The sequence below is a fragment of the Leucopleurus acutus genome (assembly GCF_964270905.1).
Source record: "Leucopleurus acutus genome assembly, chromosome: 11".
In the NCBI taxonomy this organism is placed as follows: domain Eukaryota; kingdom Metazoa; phylum Chordata; class Mammalia; order Artiodactyla; family Delphinidae; genus Leucopleurus; species Leucopleurus acutus.
Genome location: NC_139152.1, coordinates 93383184 through 93400184, shown reverse-complemented (window position 1 = coordinate 93400184; position 17001 = coordinate 93383184). Strand labels below are relative to the sequence as shown.

At 57.8% G+C, this 17001-nt stretch overlaps 1 protein-coding gene across 2 annotated transcripts; it reads left to right on the top strand.

Moving 5' to 3' along the window:
- The first annotated feature begins 565 nt into the window (after positions 1 to 565).
- Positions 566 to 15442, top strand: MFNG (MFNG O-fucosylpeptide 3-beta-N-acetylglucosaminyltransferase). Of its 2 annotated transcripts, XM_082850269.1 has the most exons (8): positions 566 to 1000; positions 5139 to 5187; positions 5597 to 5699; positions 6123 to 6276; positions 9118 to 9203; positions 11081 to 11246; positions 12971 to 13056; positions 14506 to 15442. In XM_082850269.1, exons 1-8 carry the CDS (start codon positions 746 to 748, stop codon positions 14570 to 14572), a joined length of 966 nt encoding a protein of 321 aa, XP_082706395.1. In that variant the 5' UTR covers positions 566 to 745; the 3' UTR covers positions 14573 to 15442. The 2 variants fall into 2 exon arrangements, with proteins under 2 accessions (XP_082706395.1, XP_082706396.1); XM_082850270.1 differs by lacking the exon at positions 12971 to 13056.
- Positions 15443 to 17001: the final 1559 nt, after the last annotated feature.

The following is a 17001-nucleotide window of genomic DNA, read 5'->3' as shown; positions in this document are numbered from 1 at the left end:
AGTGAGCTTAGCCGGGGGTCTCTGGGGAGCGGGAAGGCTGGAGGGCCCCTCCCTTCCGTCTGGCATGGAGGGGTTGCTTTTTTTTATTTTTAAATTTTTATTTATTTATTTTAACATCTTTATTGGAGTATAATTGCCTTACAATGGTGTGTTGGTTTCTGCTTTACAACAAAATGAATCAGTTATACATATGCATATGTTCCCATATCTCTTCCCTCTTGCGTCTCCCTCCCTCTCACCCTCCCTATCCCACCCCTCCAGGCGGTCACAAAGCACCGAGCTGGTCTCCCTGTGCTATGCGGCTGCTTCCCACTAGCTGTCTACCTTACGTTTGGTAGTGGATGTATGTCCACGGCCTGGAGGGGTTGTTGTTGCCCCCACCCCCCCCCTGCAGCAGCGGGCAGGGCCGGGCTGTCCCTTCCGCCGGGGACACTTTTTCAGCCACCTCTGGGCTCCCCTGGGCCGGCCCCGCCCCTGGGCTGCCCTGGAGGCAGGGGCGGGGCCAGGCGCCCCAGAGCCGGCAGTGGGAGGGCGGGCCCGGGAGCAGGTGGAGGGCTGGCGGCAGCGGCAGCGGGGCTGCCATGGCTCGGCCTCCGGGTCCAGAGCACCGACTGCCACCTCTCCCCTCCTGGCCTGCCCCCCATGCCTGGCAGACCTTTGCCTTTGCCGGGGCTCCCGCCTGACCAGCCTCCCCTCCCCGTCTGGTTGGGATTTGGGGGCTGAGCCGTCTGGGGTCCCAGGGCCAATGCAGTGCCGGCTCCTCCGGGGCCTGGCTGGAGTCCTCCTCACCCTTCTGTGCATGGGGCTCCTCTCCCTACGGTACTACTCAAGCCCATCCCCGCAGGGCGTGCCGGAGACCCCCGGGCTGAGCCCGCCAAGCCCTCGGCCGCCAGAGCTGCAGCTGCACGATGTCTTCATCGCAGTCAAGACAACCCGGGCCTTCCACCGCTCCCGCCTGGAGCTGCTGCTCGACACGTGGGTCTCCAGGACCAGGGAACAGGTGACAAGCGGGTGACTGCGGGCCGCAGGAGTGGCCTCTGGTCTGAGGGACTCAGAGGACTTTCTACCGAGCTGGGGTCCCTGGCGGCCTCGAGGGAGAAGCTGCTCACCCACCTGCCCCACCTGGGCTGTCTTCTCGCTCCTTCCTGGGAGGATCGGGGGCTCCTGCGGCCCTGACTGTGTCCCTTGCTGGCCCCGGAGCCAGGCGCTTCTCAGGCCCACTGCTTCGTTTCTTTTGGGGCCAGGCTGGGCCCCTACCCCGGGCTCCTGGGTCCCTTCTGGGGGGTGGTCTCTCTATTCCCTGGTTGTCCTGGCACAGGTTTCGTTCCTGCCCACTCTGGCCCAGCCTGGCATCGGGGGCAATGGGGGGTGTTGGGCAGCTGCGACAGAGGCCCCCGAGAGGTCCTGACTCTGACATGCGCCCAGGCCAGGCCCTGGGTGCTGTCCTTCTGCCCTGGCTGTGAGCGTGGAGCACAGGGACTGAGCCGCTGAAGAGGGGACAGTCTGGGGCGGGGGGGGGGGGGGGGGGGGCTGTTCGGGGAGAGCGGCAGGGGGGCATCCTCTCAGAACTCCTGAGAGTCCCTGCCCCCACGCCTCTGCGGCCCAGGGTGTGCCCAGGGCGGTGCACCTCACCTCCTGTGCTCCATTTCCTGTGGGGCACTTTCCGAGCGAGGGAGGTGGGGCGTGTGCTGTGATGGTGGCGGCTGAGGTAGTGGTGGGCGAGAGGTCAGGGCAGAGGTCTGCCTGGCGTGTGGGATTGTGTGTGTGTGTGTGTACACCCGCGTATATGCTCACCTGCACAGAGCCAGTGTCAGTGTTAGATGTGCCGTGACAAGAGGCGTGTGTGCCGCAGGGCTGCGTGGCTGCTGTCGTTCTGGGGAGGTGGCTGTGACACGCCGAGTCCCTTCTGGCTCTTGCCCTCCTCAAGCGAAGTCAGTGATTCGGGGGTGCTGGGAGTCATCCCTGGGGGAGGGAGATTCTCTCTCTCTCTCTCTCACACACACACACACACACACACACACACACACACTGTCCCCACTTCGGCTCAGTGGAAGTGACGAGCCTTCGGAGGGGGTTGGGGGCTCCTGGAGACCAAGGAGCAGGGAGGTGGTGCCTGGAAGAGGCCACGGCCCCCTGGGGAGGGGGCACCCCTGCCCTGATTTCCTAGCACCTGGATTAACCCTTTCCTTGCTGTACCCCCAGCACCCCAGGCTCTTCCCTGGGGCTCTGCACAGCTTCTCGCCTTGGGCAGATTCTGGTTCCACTGGCGGAAGCCGCCAAGCCTGGCCCTCCCCGCAGCCCTTCCTGTTTATGGTGCTGTGTCTGTGTGTGCCCGGGAGCATGGCCTCACGTGGTCAGAGGCCCTTTCCTGTCTCGTCTTGATCACTGTGGTGGTGTGCTTGCCCCGGGTGAGGAAACTGAGGCCAGAGAGGAGGAAGCGCTTGCCCCGAAGGCCTGAGGGGGCAGAGCCCAGTAGGAGCCGGCTGCCATCTCCCGCTGGGGCCCCTCCTTCTCTGCTGAGACCCGGGATCCCAGAGCTGCCTAGTCACTTGGGCCTCCAGCCTGCGTGTCTGGGCCTGGCAGGACCAGGCCGGCAGAGGAGAGGCAAGCAGCCCCCCGCTGTGCCCCGAGCTCAGTCCCAGATGCTAACCGGCTGCTCAGCATCTAAGTGACAGCATGTCGGGTGCATCGCTCTGTGGAACCTTCACAATAACCCGAGTGGTAGGTATTGACATTCTCAGTTTACAGGTGAGGAAACTGAGCAAGGTTAAGCAGAGGTAGGAGATGAATTCCCTCAGTTGGACACTCCCACCCCCCCACCCCTGCCCCTAGCACAAGGGGCAGAGTCTAGAAATCTTGTCCTTTAAGGCAGGGTTGAAAAAAGGAAAGATACTCAGAGGAAGAGGAGAGGAGACAGAGAGACCCACTCCTGCCACTGCATCTGGGCCCCCTTCGTTTCCACCCTTCGGCTCATCTCTTCCTGTGACCTTGGCCGAGGCCTTCCACCGTTCAGCCTCAGCTTCCCCAGCCACACAGGGCAGGAGGGTCTCGGAACCTCTTTCAGCTCTGCCATCAGCAGCGGTCCTGAGCTGGTTAACTCCAGGGCTGGGCACCCGCCCCAGCTGGTTAAGGCAGCCGGGTGGCAGGTGGGCCTTTGTGGCAGCGAGCTGGGGCTCGTGTGGGGCCTTTGTCCCAGGAAAAGGGGGTGGGCTCGGGGAAGGCACGTTTTGTGATTCGGGGGGGGGGGGGTCTTCCTCTTCCCCACAGTCCTCGAGGAGGGCGGGTGGGGGATGGGGGAGGAACAATGGCCCCACATCTCCCCTCCTCTGCAGCAGATGGCCCCCGGCCACCCCTCCCCTGACCCCAGCAGGCTGTCTGTCCCTTTGTTCTCCCGTGAGGTTTTAACCATTGTCAGAGTCCCTCCTTGAACAAATCACATGCAACCTTCAGCTCGGAGGAAACTGCCCGCCGCTCTGTGCCAACCTCAGGATTCCCAGGGACCGAAACACCAGCCTCATGCACCCTGCTCAGCCCCCGGGCCCTGCTGCGGGGACCCCTCCCTTCCGCCTCCCCCCACCGATTCATTCACAGGCATTCCCTGGCCCATTTGGCCCACGCTCCAGACTTGAGAGAGTTCCGCTATCTGGGTGACTGTTTGGTGGCAAAAGTTTGCCAGGGAGCAGGGCAAGAAAGGTCAGGCTCCCCCGGGGGCTGTGTTGAAAACAGACTTGGGGTAAGGCAGGACGGAGCAGGGAGAGCAGGGAAAAGGTGACTGCAGCGAAACGGGCAGGAGGTGACGAGGGTGGGCTGGACCGAGGGCTGGCCGTGGAGGCTGGAGGGAGAGGGTGCACCCTGGGCAGTTTGAAAGTTGGGTGGACAGAATTTGTTGACAGACTGGATGTGGGTGTGAGAGAAAGAGAGGAGGCACGGTGACCCCAAGGTGTTGGGTTCCAGCAAGATGGGGAAGAGTGAGAGGAGCCCAGGTCCGGGGACGCTTGTGTGCTCGGTGTTGTCGCCCTCAGTCTGAGGTGCCTGCTAGACCCCCAGGGAAAAGTCTGGCTGTAGTGGGAGTTGAGGGCGGGGAGAGGTCCAGGCTAGGTTCAAATGCTAGCTCTCCTCCTGCCAACCGCACCGCCTTGCTCCATCACTTAGCTTCCGTTTTGCCATCTGCGAAGCGGACAGATCATTATACCTGTCTGGGGGTTTAGTGAGGTCATGGGGGACCAGGTGTATGAATGCTGTTGGTGGGTCACCTCTCCTACCTGGCAGATGTGCAGGGGCCCCGACACTTGCACAGGGAGTTTGCGTGGCTGTGAAAGTCGTGACTGTCTCTCTAAGTAGTTTGGTGTCCTAGTGTGTGGGTCTGTCTACTGAACAAGTGTTTAGGGTTCTGTATATGTGGAGGGGCCAAGCGGGACTGTGATGTGTGTGCGATGTGATGTGTGTGATGTGCGATGTGATGTGTGTGTGTGATATGATGTGTGATGTGTGTGCATGATGTGATGTGTGTGTTATGTGATGTGTTATGTGATGTGTTTGTGTGTGTGATGTGATGTGTGTGTTGATGTGATGTGTGTGTGATGTGTGTGTGTGTGATGTGTGTGTGATGTGATGTGTGATATGTGTGTGAGTGATGTGTGTGTTGTGATATGTGTGTGTGATGTGATGTGTGATGTGTGTGTGATGTGATGTGTGATGTGTGATGTGTGTGTGATGTGATGTGTGATGTGTGTGTGATGTGATGTGTGTGTGTGATGTGTGTGTGATGTGATGTGTGTGTGTGCATGTGTGTGTGTGGTTGATGAAGGTGTGATTCTGCTAAGGGTGTGTGACTCTGGTAGGGACCCTGTGGGTGCTGGTCTGTAAGGGGGCTGAGTGTGAGCCTGATGGGCTGGTGTATACTGCGAAGTTGTACAAAAGCTGGGTTGTGTGTGTTGTATGGGGGGGGTGGGTTGGGTAGTTGAGAAAGTCATGTTGTCCTAAAGGAGCGTGTGACTGTGAGAGGGGTGTGTGTCCATCACTGAAGGAGGACAGAGGTCTGCCATGTGTGTATCCACCTGGACTTGGCTGTGGTGGGCTGTGGGCTGCCCGGGACTCTCCTTGGCCAGCCCCAGTCCTGATTCCTTTCTCCTTCCTAGACGTTCATCTTCACCGACAGCCTGGATGAAGGCCTCCAGGAGAGACTGGGTAACTCTGGGTGGGTTGGGGGCCCCTTGGCTGTTGCCAGGGAAAGCTGGGGTGGCTGTCCCCTGGCCTGGGGTTCCCCAGGAAACACGGCTGCCCACCCTTGTCACAGGGGGATTCCCCTTTGGCCCAGGACGGGAGCAGGCTCCTTCCCTGGAAACGGGTATGGGTGTGGGGAGGGACTGTGCGAGACAAGACCCTGGACACCTGGGTCCCAGCCCGGCCTACTGGCCATTAGCTCCAGGGTCCTGGGCAGGTCAGCCCCCCCGACCTCAGCTTCCCCATATGTAAAATGGGACTGGAGGCACTGCTCCAGGCTTTCTGAGGCCCCGCCTTCCTCTGCATTCTCACGCTGTGTAGGGCTGTTGGGAGGAGCTGGGCAGGGGCCCCTGACCTGTCCTCCCTTCTTCAGGGCCCCACCTCGTGGTCACCAACTGCTCTGCGGAGCACAGCCACCCTGCCCTGTCCTGCAAGATGGCTGCTGAGTTTGATGCCTTCTTGGCCAGCGGACTGAGGTGGGTTCACCTTGGTCTTTGGGGGCAGGCGTGACCTTTGCCTCGGGCCAGTTCCTAAATGAGGTGTCTTGTCAAAAAAATAAGGTTGTCCGGGCCCTGTGAATTTAATCACATGTAGGGCCTGCTGGGATCTGTCTCTGGACAGACAGATGGGATTCAAATTCTGCTGTTCACTGGCTGTGTGACCTTGGGCAAGTGTCTTAACCTTCCTGAGTCTTGGTTCCCACCTGTGAAGTGGGCACAACTTCCTCATGAGCTTACACCAGACGCTGCCTGGCACAGCACACACCAGTGCCTTCAGTGTTAGCCTCCCCCACCGCATAAGTCTGTTGACTTACTATGAAGGTGCAGGGCGGAGTCTGGCTGGCTGGCAGCCCTTGGGAACCCCCTCCAAGTTCACTGTCCCGCGTTCCATCCCCACAGGTGGTTCTGTCATGTGGATGACGACAACTATCTGAACCCGAGGGCGCTGCTGAAGCTGCTAAAAACCTTCCCGTGGACCCGCGACGTCTACATCGGCCGGCCCAGCCTGAACCGGCCTATCCACGCCTCTGAGCCGCAGCCGAACAACCGCACGGTCGGTTCCCTCGCTGCCTCCTTTGTGCATTGGCCGCTGGCCCCGGGGGCGGGGCCATGCGGGGCGGGGCCATGCGGGGGCGGGGCTGTGGAGGGGTCCGGTGGGTTTTCTGGGTTTCAGATTTGGTTGCATCCGGGTGTGTCTGGGCTGGTGGCTTCGCCTGTGATCCTCAGTCTCGTCCTTTATGAAATGGGGAGATTGAGATAATGCAGGTAAGGCACAGAGACTGGCGCTTAGTAGGGCCTCGGCCACGGAGGAGCAGTGGCTCGTCCTGGTCACACAGTGAGCATGGGGGGGGGCGGTGAGTTGAGGCTTTCTGACTCCACGGCGGGGCTCCTAGCCACCTGGCATCACCATGTAGTTGTACAGATTGTTAAAATGCTGAATCCGCTGGGCCGGGTAGTAAATTGTGGCTGCCGGGAGCCCCTGAACCCTCCCCTCCCCTCCTCTCCTCTAGACACCCCTCGTCTTTCCAGATTTCACGAACCAGCAACTGAGTTGACACCTGGTACAACAGGGTTCCCAGCACCGGCTTCAGCTCCAGACCTGAATGGACAGGTTTAGGTCGCCAGATTTTGCCCCTAGGGCTCCCTTGGCCCCTGTGAAGAGTCAGGCCATGGGTCCCCCTCTCTAGACGTGGTGCCTGGAGCGGGAGCTGGGCCAGTTGTGGGGTTTTCTCCCTCCCAGGGTCACCATCTGCTTCACTAGGGAAACCAAGAGCAGGGAGCACAGAACCTTAATTATCTGCAGCTAATCAGCCTCTGAGCCCTAATTAAATCTTCCTGGGCCTTGGGGGAGCGTGTGTGAGCGAGCTGATGCCAGGTGAGCCGCGGGGTCTTCCAGACTCCCACACCTCCTCACCCCTGACCTAAGGGTTTGAGAGCTCCGCTCTGGAACCTGACTCCCAGGGTTCACACACCAGCCCTGCTACCTCCTGGCTTTGTGACCTTGAATGAAGTCACCTCACCTCTCTGTGCCTTGGTTTCCTTATCTGTAAAATCAGTGAAAACAGTCACTACCTCATAGGGCTGTTGTGAGCAAAAAAAGAATTAAATGCGGTCATCTATCCAAGGGCTTGGAACGCGATCTGCCACGTGGTGGACACTAGAGAGTGTTATCAATCAGCACCCGACTCAGCACAGCCTCATCTCTGAGCTGTGTTCTTCCCGTGCTGGTTCAGGACACACCCAGTCCCCGACCTGGGGACACCCAGTCCCCGACCTCACAACGTGCATGAATGCCCTCCTTGTCAGACACCCCACCAGCGGAATCCCAGGACTCTGCTCCAAAGTGTCCTGGTCTGTTAAGACCCTGGCATCCCCCAGGGTGGGACAGCAAAGGGGGCAAGGGCTCGGGCTTGGAGTCAGTCCCAGCTCTGGGACCTCAGTCAAGTGACCTCAGTTCTGTGCACCTGGGTCACCTCACCTGCAGCACAGGGCTCTGCATAGTCAGTGCTCAGGGTTAGGCACTTGCATGGTCGCTGCTGACGTTGCTACAGTTCTCTGGGAGTGGAAGCCCTGCCCTCATCAATTCATTAAACAAGCATTTATTGGGCACCTCCTGTGTGTCAGGTCCTCAAGAAACCATTCATTCTGCCTGGTTGAGGCCTGACCTCTCTCTAAGAGGACAGAGTTTCCAGAAGTAAGCTCGTAGAGGTCTTTAGGAGGAGGACACCTCTGGGCCAGGAGAACCACCGGATTTCAGAACTGGAGCCAATGTTGTACTCACAGGTGACAAATCTGAGGTACAGAGAGGGGCAGGAACTTTCTCAAGGTTACACAGCTGTGCAGTGGAGGAGGCGGGGGCCCCTCCACTTTCCAGCTCCCTGCCCACGGCTCTTCTCACTGCTGCATCATGGGAGGTGACCCAACCCAATGCAACACGCATCAGTGAAGCACCAACTCTGTACTTGGGAGAAGGTAACTTTAGGGCACTTGTGTGACCAAGAGATGATACAGCTGAAGAGGTTCAGTGTTTCTCAGAAGCCTTAAAGAAATTCATGGGTGAATTCACAGGTCCTCGCAGAGGAGGTAGAAGAGGCCTTGGGCCATGGTGATGTTGGGTGAGGGCAGAAAGTGGTTTACACCCCAAAGGGGTGGTATTGGTTGCTGAGATTGAAATGCCAAGGGGTTTGCTGGCCTTAGGGGCTCACAGGCCTGCCTGCCCTTCTCTCTTTCCCCATGAGACCTCATTCTCTCCTTTTGCAGAAAAGCTTTCTTGGTCCCAGGAGTTGGGAGTGGCGAGGCCAGTGTTCATGGCCCGGTGTAAATGGCATCAGGATTACCTTTACTGGTGACCCTGTCAAAGCATCTCTCCCTCACAGCATATGGAGCTCAGGCGAGGACTCTGATTGGCTGGCTGAGTCATGAGCCTGTTGCTGAGCCAGTCACTGGGTCAAAGGTGTGGTCTTGTGATCCATCATTCCTGGGGCACCTGCCTGTATCTGTGACCTACAGGTGGGAGCCTACACACCTACAGGTGTGACCTACAGGTGGGAGCAGGTGCTGTGTTGGGCAGTCCCTCCTGAACCACATGGGGATGTTTCTCTGAGGATAGGGATAAGGTGCGCTGGGTGGACAAATATGATATGTGTCCTGTTTAACTGAAATCCAGCCAGATTGGGGTCTAATTGTCCCCATCATTCTTAAATAGCTATGTGACTTTGGGTCTCGGTTTCCTTATCTATAAAATGGGCATAATAATGTCAGGCTGTAGGAAGACTCTAGTGAGATGTGAAATGAAAAGTTTTGAGCCATGCTTGTTGGGGGTAAGGGGGGCCCTGGCTGTTGCCCCCACCCCAGGCTCACCCTACGTTTTGGCCCTCCCCATCTCTCCCCGCAGAGGCTGGTACAGTTCTGGTTTGCCACCGGGGGCGCCGGCTTCTGCATCAACCGCAAACTGGCTTTGAAGATGGCCCCATGGGCCAGGTAAGCAGAGACCTAGAGACTGGTGGAAGAGGTGGGGGGGATGCAGAGAGGGGGTGTTGGCTGGTGTGTGGGTGGGGCCTTTGTAGCAGGAAGGGCTTGAGAGCGAGCTCAGGAGAAACTACCTCTCATTCCCGCTGCATCACAGAGTTACACAGTTAGTGGTGAGCAAGCCAGCTGTCACCATGCCCTTGGGGGCACACCGCCTAGGGCACTCTGCCACACACAGGCGAGTTGTGTAATCTCCAGGAGCCTCAGTGCCCCCATCTGTAAAATGGACCTGCTAATACAATGGCCAGTGGTTGTTGTCAGGGTTAAATGAAAAAGTGTCTGGGCTGGCACCTGGCAGGAGCCCGGCAAACGTTAGGTCCCGTTTTCAGCCCTCTTCTGACTGGTCACTGTCACAGGGGAGGTGAAGGCCAACTGGAGGGGCACTCAGAGGAGGGAGTAGGGCCTTCTGCTTGGGGAAAGGAGGGAAGGCTTCCTGGAAGAGGTGAAATTTGAGCTGGGATGGTCCTAGAGGGCTCAGACTGAGGGGGATCGTGGGAGTAGTGGAAGCCCTCAGTACCTGGTGGGGGTGCTGATATTCTAGAGAGGACATGGCCGAGGTCTAGCCTCTTGAGGTCTGCCGAGCAGGCTGTTATTAACAGCCGCATCAGTGTCGCTACCTTGAATTGAGGGTTGGCTCTGAGCCAGGCCTGTGCTTTGCTAAGAGCATCACAGCCCCCGGGGAGGAAGGAGTGTTGGCCTTATTTCTACATGGCTGAGGAAACTGAGGTGCTGAGAAGTTAGGCAAAATAATTGGTTCAAGGTCACTCAGCTGCTGGGTTTGGCTCTAAGGCCTGCGTGCTCTGTCACTACACCAGCCTGCCGTGCCCTACCCTGGACGGGAGGGGTCCTCCGGGGCCAGTTTGTGCCCTGGCTGGGAGCAGGAGTGCTGTCCTAGCATCTGTCGACAGCAGGCATGTACACACAACCAGGGGTCATCCCTGTGCCTGGGCTGCCCCCATCTAGGCTTCTGTCCACCTCTATGGTACATTTGTGTGAATTAGAAAAATGTACCCACTCTGGGCAGGTGCAGCCTGGGGAGGGGGGCAACGGCTGGGTTTCTGCACCCACGCGACCCCTCGGTCAGGCATCCTGCACAGCGGGGCAAGCTGCCCCGCCTGGCACCCCCGCGGCGTTCGTGGGATATGCAGTCAGGTGACGCCCTTGCCTGGAACACCGCTCCTCCCCTGCTCGGCACCTGGCTGACTCCAGCTCATCCTGTAAGACGCTGTTTAAAAACTGCTACTGCCATGATTAAGTAAAGAGCAAAACAGAAGACTGCCACATCCTCTGGGAATCCACCTTGTCCTCCCTGTGTCCCCACGCCTCGTGCTTCCCTCTGACTTAGTACCAGTCCTCTGAAATGACCTGCTCATCTATCTGTCTCCCTCCAGAATCGGGTCTGCTGTTGAGGGCAGGAAGCATTTCTTTCTCATCTCTTTGTCCTCAGCCTCTGTGTCATGGTGGCTGGCAGCAGGTAGATGCTCAAACTCAAGAATGAATGAATGAGTGAGTGAATGAATGAAAAGAAAGAGAGAGAAAGAAAGGATACATTTTTATAAAGGGCTGCATTTCACCTTTCCTCCACTTAATCCTCACAACAGCCTTGTGAGGGCAGGGCCATTATCATGCCCATTTTACAGAAGAGGAAACTGAGGCTCCCCGAGGCTTATGACTTGCACAAGGCTACACAGTATGCAAGAGGCAGATGCTAGAGCCAAGCTCCGTTTTCCCAGCTGGCCTGGGCGGAGGCAGGGTCTTCAGGGAGGCAGGGAGGGCTTTAGGTGTCGAGGGCCTTAGGCCAGTGGCTGCAGCATGACTGTGTCCCTCAGTGGCCCCCGCTTCGTGGACACATCTGCCCTCATTCGGCTGCCTGACGACTGCACTGTGGGCTACATCGTCGAGTGCAAGCTGGGCGGCCACCTGCAGCCTAGCCCTCTCTTCCACTCCCACCTGGAGACCCTGCAGCTGCTGGGGGCTGCCCAGCTCCCAAAGCAGGTGAGCCAGCCTTGGGGCAGGTGGCACTGGGGAAGGTGTTTGTGGGGGCTCTCCCCTACTGATGGAGAAACTGAGGCCCAGGGTGGTAAAGGATCCCCTTGAGGGCATGCAGTGACTCAGCTCTCTCCACCTCTAACCCTCAGGGGTCTGCATTTATGATGCTAAAATTATTTGATCTGGTTCCCAAATGCCAGCTGGAGGGACCTGCACACATGAGATGAAGCTCGTCTTGAGGTTCAGACCACCCAGCTCGCCACATGCTACCTCCTTCCCTCTCTCCTCTCTTCAACCTCCCATGCTCCCCGCACCCTCTGAAGGGGCCAGTCCTTTTCACCTGCCTATTGGCAGCCCCCTCCTTCACCAAAGCTTACCGGTGTCACTGGGAAGGACCAGGTCTTCAGTAGGGACATCCAAGTGTAATGTCAGGCTGGGGGAGGGGGAGGGGGAGGGACCCATCCCACTACCTGGCAAGGAATGACTCTGCTGAGGTCCAACTGGCTCTGCCTTGCAGACACGCCCTCCAACTCATGGGTTTCCAGCCCCATAGAGGGTCCTGGCTGGGAGGCCCCTGGGATCTTCTGCCTCATGGTGTGAGTGAGTCAGAGCCCTTTTGGCTGCAAGTGACAGAGAGGCAACAGACTAATTAAACAGAAAAGGTCTGTTTAATTCGCGTACCTGAGAAGCTGAGGGCTTGGCCTGACTTGCTAGATCTGGCAGGGTCTGGGTGCTCAGACCCTGTCCCCTCTCTCACGTGCCCTCCCCCACGTGGGCCTCATTCTCAGGCAGGCTCAACCCTCATGCTGGCAAGGTGGCAGCCCCTGGTTTCCACCCCACCCATGGGAAGAGAGCTCCTCCTTCCACCAGATTTCAGGACTGGTGCTCATTGGTCACATGGCCCACTTGGGTCACATGACCTGTCTCCTACCAGTGCCTAGAGTTAGAGTTGATTGGCCAGACCTAGAACGGGGATGCAGATTGGTGCCATTAGGATCACAGCCAGGAAAGAGGGGCAGATTTTGGACGGCCAAAACCAGGGCACCCTAAAGGTGGGGTTTTCAGATCCCCCGCTGTGCCAGGCAGCACACTGGGGCCTTTACTTCTTTAACTCTCTGCTTCCCCACAGCATTCACGTGGGGGTGAGTCCTAACATTATTCCCATTCTACAGATGGAGAAACTGAGGCCCAGAGAGTGGAACTAACTGTGGCACACAGCTAGTAGAGGACAGAGAGGGATTTGAACCCTGCTTGGGTGGCCCCTAAGCCCACAGTCTTTAACCACTGTGCTTGGCTACCTCTTGACGGGTGTCATCATCCTGTATCCTCATTTCTCGTGGAGTGACCTTAGGCTCCGGGTGGAGACGGATTGCCCAGGCCCTAGAGTGGGTCTCAGGAAACCTCCGTTCAGGCATGCAACTTTCTGGAAAGGTGCTTTCCCGCCTTGAGCCTCAGTTTCCCAATCTGTAGATGAGGGAATCGTTCCAGCCTCCCTAGTAAACTGGAACGTTGGCGGCACAAATGGGATTATGGTCAAAGGGGAGTGGGGTGGGGCCCTCAGCGGAACACCCATTACTGACGGTGGAGTTTCAGGTGCAGAGGAATGCTTTCTGTGCCCCTCAAAATGCCTTCTGTGCCGTCTCTGTTTCTGCCCAAATGCTGCCCCCTTGTGGGGTCGCCAGTGGGACGCCCTGCACCCTTCACTCTCTTCTCTGTGTCTCTCTGCACAGGTCACCCTCAGCTATGGCGTCTTTGAGGGGAAACTCAACGTCATTAAGCTCCATGGCCCCTTCTCCCCTGAGGAGGACTCCTCCAGGTGGGTCTGGAGGCTGAAACTGTAGGATGGGAGGAGTGGGGCCTGCGTCCAGGCATCCAAAGATGGGAGAGCCAGGAGGGAGGGAAGTGAGAGAGGCCAGTGACTGACAGCGCAGAGCTGGGAGTGGAGGGAGTGGATTTCAGTCTCTGCTCTGTCACTGGCTTGCTGTGTGACCTTGGGCAGGTGCCTTGCCCTCTCTGGACCTTAGTTGCCCCATTTGTAACACAAGGAGGCTGAGCTATGTGGATCTGAAGGGCTCTCCCAGGCCTGATCCTCTGGGAGACTGTGAAAGACTGAGCTCTCTTCACTGAGCAAAGGAGATGCTCTAATGGAGGAGCTCCAGGCAGTCATGGGGAAATGAAAAGAAAATCTTTCTTAGGCTCTTTGTTTCTTTGATGATACTTTTTGATGGATAGAAGGTTGGAATGGGGGCTAGAATGCCACTTAGGCCCCTTCCAGTTCTGTCCCCAAAGACTCCCTGGGGGGATTAGTGCTGCTCAGCCCAGCCCCCTCCGTCCCACCCGCAGCCCCGATGGCTGTAGGGCAACTCAGAGCACAGCCAGTGACACAGTGTCAGGGGAGCAAGACCTGCTTAAGGAAGTAAAAGAAGCCAGTGTGGCTGGAATGTGGGAGGAGAGAGGAGAGTGGAGTCAGATTCAGTTGGGGAGGTGGCGGGGAACACCCTCCCCCATGCCCCCGAAGGCCCTGTGGGCTCTGTCTGGACTTCGGATTTATCTATAGGGTCATCCTTAGGGGAGCCAGCACTCCTGCCTCTGAAATTCTGCAGAGCTGTCTGGCTGGGGGCAGAGGACTCACAGCTATCCCAAGGCTGCCGGGACCGGGGCTGTGTTGAACAAGTTGGGCATTCCAAGGAGACAGAGTTTGGCTCAATTTCTAAGAGGAAAGGAGCTGCCTTCTAATAGAGTGAACTCCCCGTCAGTGGAGGTGTGCAAGCTATGGCTATACTGCCAAGGCGTTTAGGAATTCGTGTTAAATGCTCTCAAAGCCTGAAGATTTAGAGTCTAAAGGTTGCTACCTAATGGGGCTGGAGCCAGCTGGGGACTCAGATATGTGCGGTCAGAGGGTGTGGCCTCAGCTGAGGCCTCTTCATGGTTTCTCTGGCTTTTGAAGTCTTTATACACCAGCGGTTCTCAACCAGGGACCATTTTGCAACTCCCCGCCACGCCCCCCACTAAGGGACAATCGGCAGCGTGTGGGGGCATTTTTGATTGTTAAGACTCAGAGGATGCTTGCTGGCATCTGGTGGGTGGAGTCCAGGGATGCTGCAAAGTTTCCTACGACGTACGGGACAGCCGCACAACAGAATTATCTGGCCCCCAGTGTTCATCGTGCTGAGGTGGAAAACCCGTGCCCCAGAGCGTCTCTGTGACGTGCTCCCCAGGAACCCGTGGGAGTGACCCATCTTGTCCATTTCTGGTCTCTCCACAGGTTTCGCTCCCTCCACTGTCTACTCTACCCGGATACTCCCTGGTGCCCACAGCTGGTGGCCCGATGAACCCTGAACCTCCGGGCAAAGGTTGAGCTGAAGCCTTTGGTTGCCCTTAGCCTCCCAGGCGGCCTTGAGGGCCCGTGGCAGTTCCTGTGTGGGCAGCAGTCCCTGGCAGGGCCTCTGTGGTGGGCAGGCCCAGGATTGGATGGTGGCTGGCGGTAAAGGCATCCCAAGCCCCTGGGAGGTGGGCTGGACAGCCCAGGACCAGGTGCACCATGGGAGGGCCAGAGAGGCCTCAGGGGCTGGACTTCATGGGCCTTGGGTGGCTGAACTGAACAAGGGTAGGGGTCCTTGAGCTGCTCGGGCTCAGGAGTCCTAACTCTCCAGAGAATTACATGGGTCCCTTGGTGCGGTCAGAGCCCCCACCTCTGGTCCCTCAGTTACTCTCCCGGGGTCAAGCGCTGGGCCACCCACTCCTGGCTTCCTCGGCTGGATCCCCAACCACCGATGGGACGCAGGTGGAAGAAGGGCAGAATCCAGCGTCTGCGGCAGATGCTGTTATTGCTGACCAGTCTCTGGTCCCTGCTCCCCACCCGATTCTGTCTGGAGCATCCGCATGTCCAGACCCAGATGATGAATCAGAATGGGTCCTAGCCAATCACGATGATCCTTTTGCTCACTTTCCCAGCTTCCCTTTCTGTTAGGAGCTACTATATGACCCAGCTCTGGCCAGAGCCAGAGCTCTGTCTGTTAGTGCAAATAAAGCAAAGCCAATAGAGAGGCTTCTGGGGAAGGTTTTGCGGCCCCAGACCCCATCTTCCTGCTGTGAATGTGGGTGTGATGTCTGGGTCTAGGGCAGCCACTTTGCCACCATGAAGGAAAGGCCAAGACAATCATCCACAGCTGCCCCTTCCAGCATCTGGTTGTGTAAGAACATTAAACCCTTATTTGTTTCAGCCTCTCTTGGTTCAGTCTGTTACGTGCAGCCAAAGTCGTTCCTGACCGGGGCAGGTTAGACAGCCTCGGCTAGTCAGCCCTGCCCTACCCTTGCTGGCTGTGTGACCTTGAGGAATCCACTTGGTCTCTCTGGCCTGTTTGCTCATTTTATATATGAGAAAAGGAATACCTACCTCGCGGGTTGTAGGTGAAATGATGCAGAGTTTGTAAAGGGCACAGCATGGAGAAAGGAATGGCTCAGTGAACAGTGGTGGAAGTAGCGTGTGCTGTGTCATTGCATGCCAGGGCATATAAGAGTGCGTGTGTGCCGTACACCCTTCTGCGCTCGTCTGTGCCTAAGGACATATGTGGGGTGTATGGATGTGTTTGTGCCTGTGTCACACCTGTGTGTGTGTGTGATGTGCACGCGTGTGAATATCTGTGTGCTATGAGGTGCTGGTTTGCTGGGGACGATTCTTCCTTTTATCTGTCTTCAGGGCCTGGGTTGGTGTGGCCAGAGAATAAGGAAGGCTGAATGGAGCTAAGGGATTCCGCCTCTGGTGTCAGATAAATGGGCACTCTGACAGCCCGGTAGGAGCTGAGTAAAGGTAAATGCCCTTAGAATTTCATGTCCCAAAGAGGTTGCATGACTGAATGAAAGTGATCGTGGTGAAATTTCAGGCCTGATGGTACGTGTGGGGAGGGCTAGGAAGGGAAGTTGTCTGCTCCCCGCCAGCATTGTGCTCAGAGATGTTGTGTAATTGGCGTCACAGTGGGGCTCAGGGCTGAGGGGAGGAGGGAGGGAGGACAAAGGGGCTCTGACCCAGGCAGCTGGGGCTGGGGGCTCCTTAGGAGCACGTCCTCCAGCCCTCGAAGGGCCTCGTCCCTGCCGCAGCTCTGTCTGGGCTGATGGAGCCGCCGAGCACTGGAGTCTTAGCACCTTCTTTTCCAAGGGGGAGCCTGACCCAGAGGGAGGCCGCTCTGTGCGTGTTAGGCGCAGGGCCTCCTTTCTTTCTGGCTTGACCTAATGCTGGGTTTGTGGGATGCGAGCCGAGTGGGGCGGGCCCTGGGCCCACAGCCCAGTGGGGATGGGATAGTGTGCCGCACTGCCGCTGTCCTCTCCACCCTGCGCGCGGAAGGCTGCTGGCTGGGCCGCGTTTAGAAGCAGCAGCAAATTTGCAGGCTGCTCCCAGATTCTGAGGGTCGGGCGGAGGGAATAGGACTCGGGCCATCTGCTGCCTCCATTGTCCCAGAATAGCTGCTGTAGGGCGGGGAGCAGAGTCAGCAAGGATCAGAATTGGGATGGAGGAAGGAGGGAGGCTGAGTTGAACCCTCTGTGGGTCCGTGTGGGAGGGTGTGAAGCTGCCTGTAGGCTCTGCTAAGGTGACCTGTGTGGGCCCCACAGGCAGGGACTGGGAGCAAGGTTGGACCACCTTGTCTAGGCTTTGCTGTGCACCTTGGGCAAGTATTATTTCCATTTTACAGGTTAGGAAACTGAGGCACAGGGAGAAGGCCCTTGGTCCAGGTCACAGGGCTTTCAGATGCCAGGGCCAAGGTTT

Excerpts from the sequence above, each read along its gene's own strand:
- MFNG (XM_082850269.1), top strand. The coding sequence starts at position 746 with ATGCAGTGCCGGCTCCTCCGGGGCCTGGCTGGAGTCCTCCTCACCCTT. Across the intron at positions 5,188-5,596 it reads AGGCCTCCAGGAGAGACTGG|GGCCCCACCTCGTGGTCACC; the intron begins GTAACTCTGGGT and ends TCCCTTCTTCAG. Across the intron at positions 9,204-11,080 it reads AAGATGGCCCCATGGGCCAG|TGGCCCCCGCTTCGTGGACA; the intron begins GTAAGCAGAGAC and ends TGTGTCCCTCAG.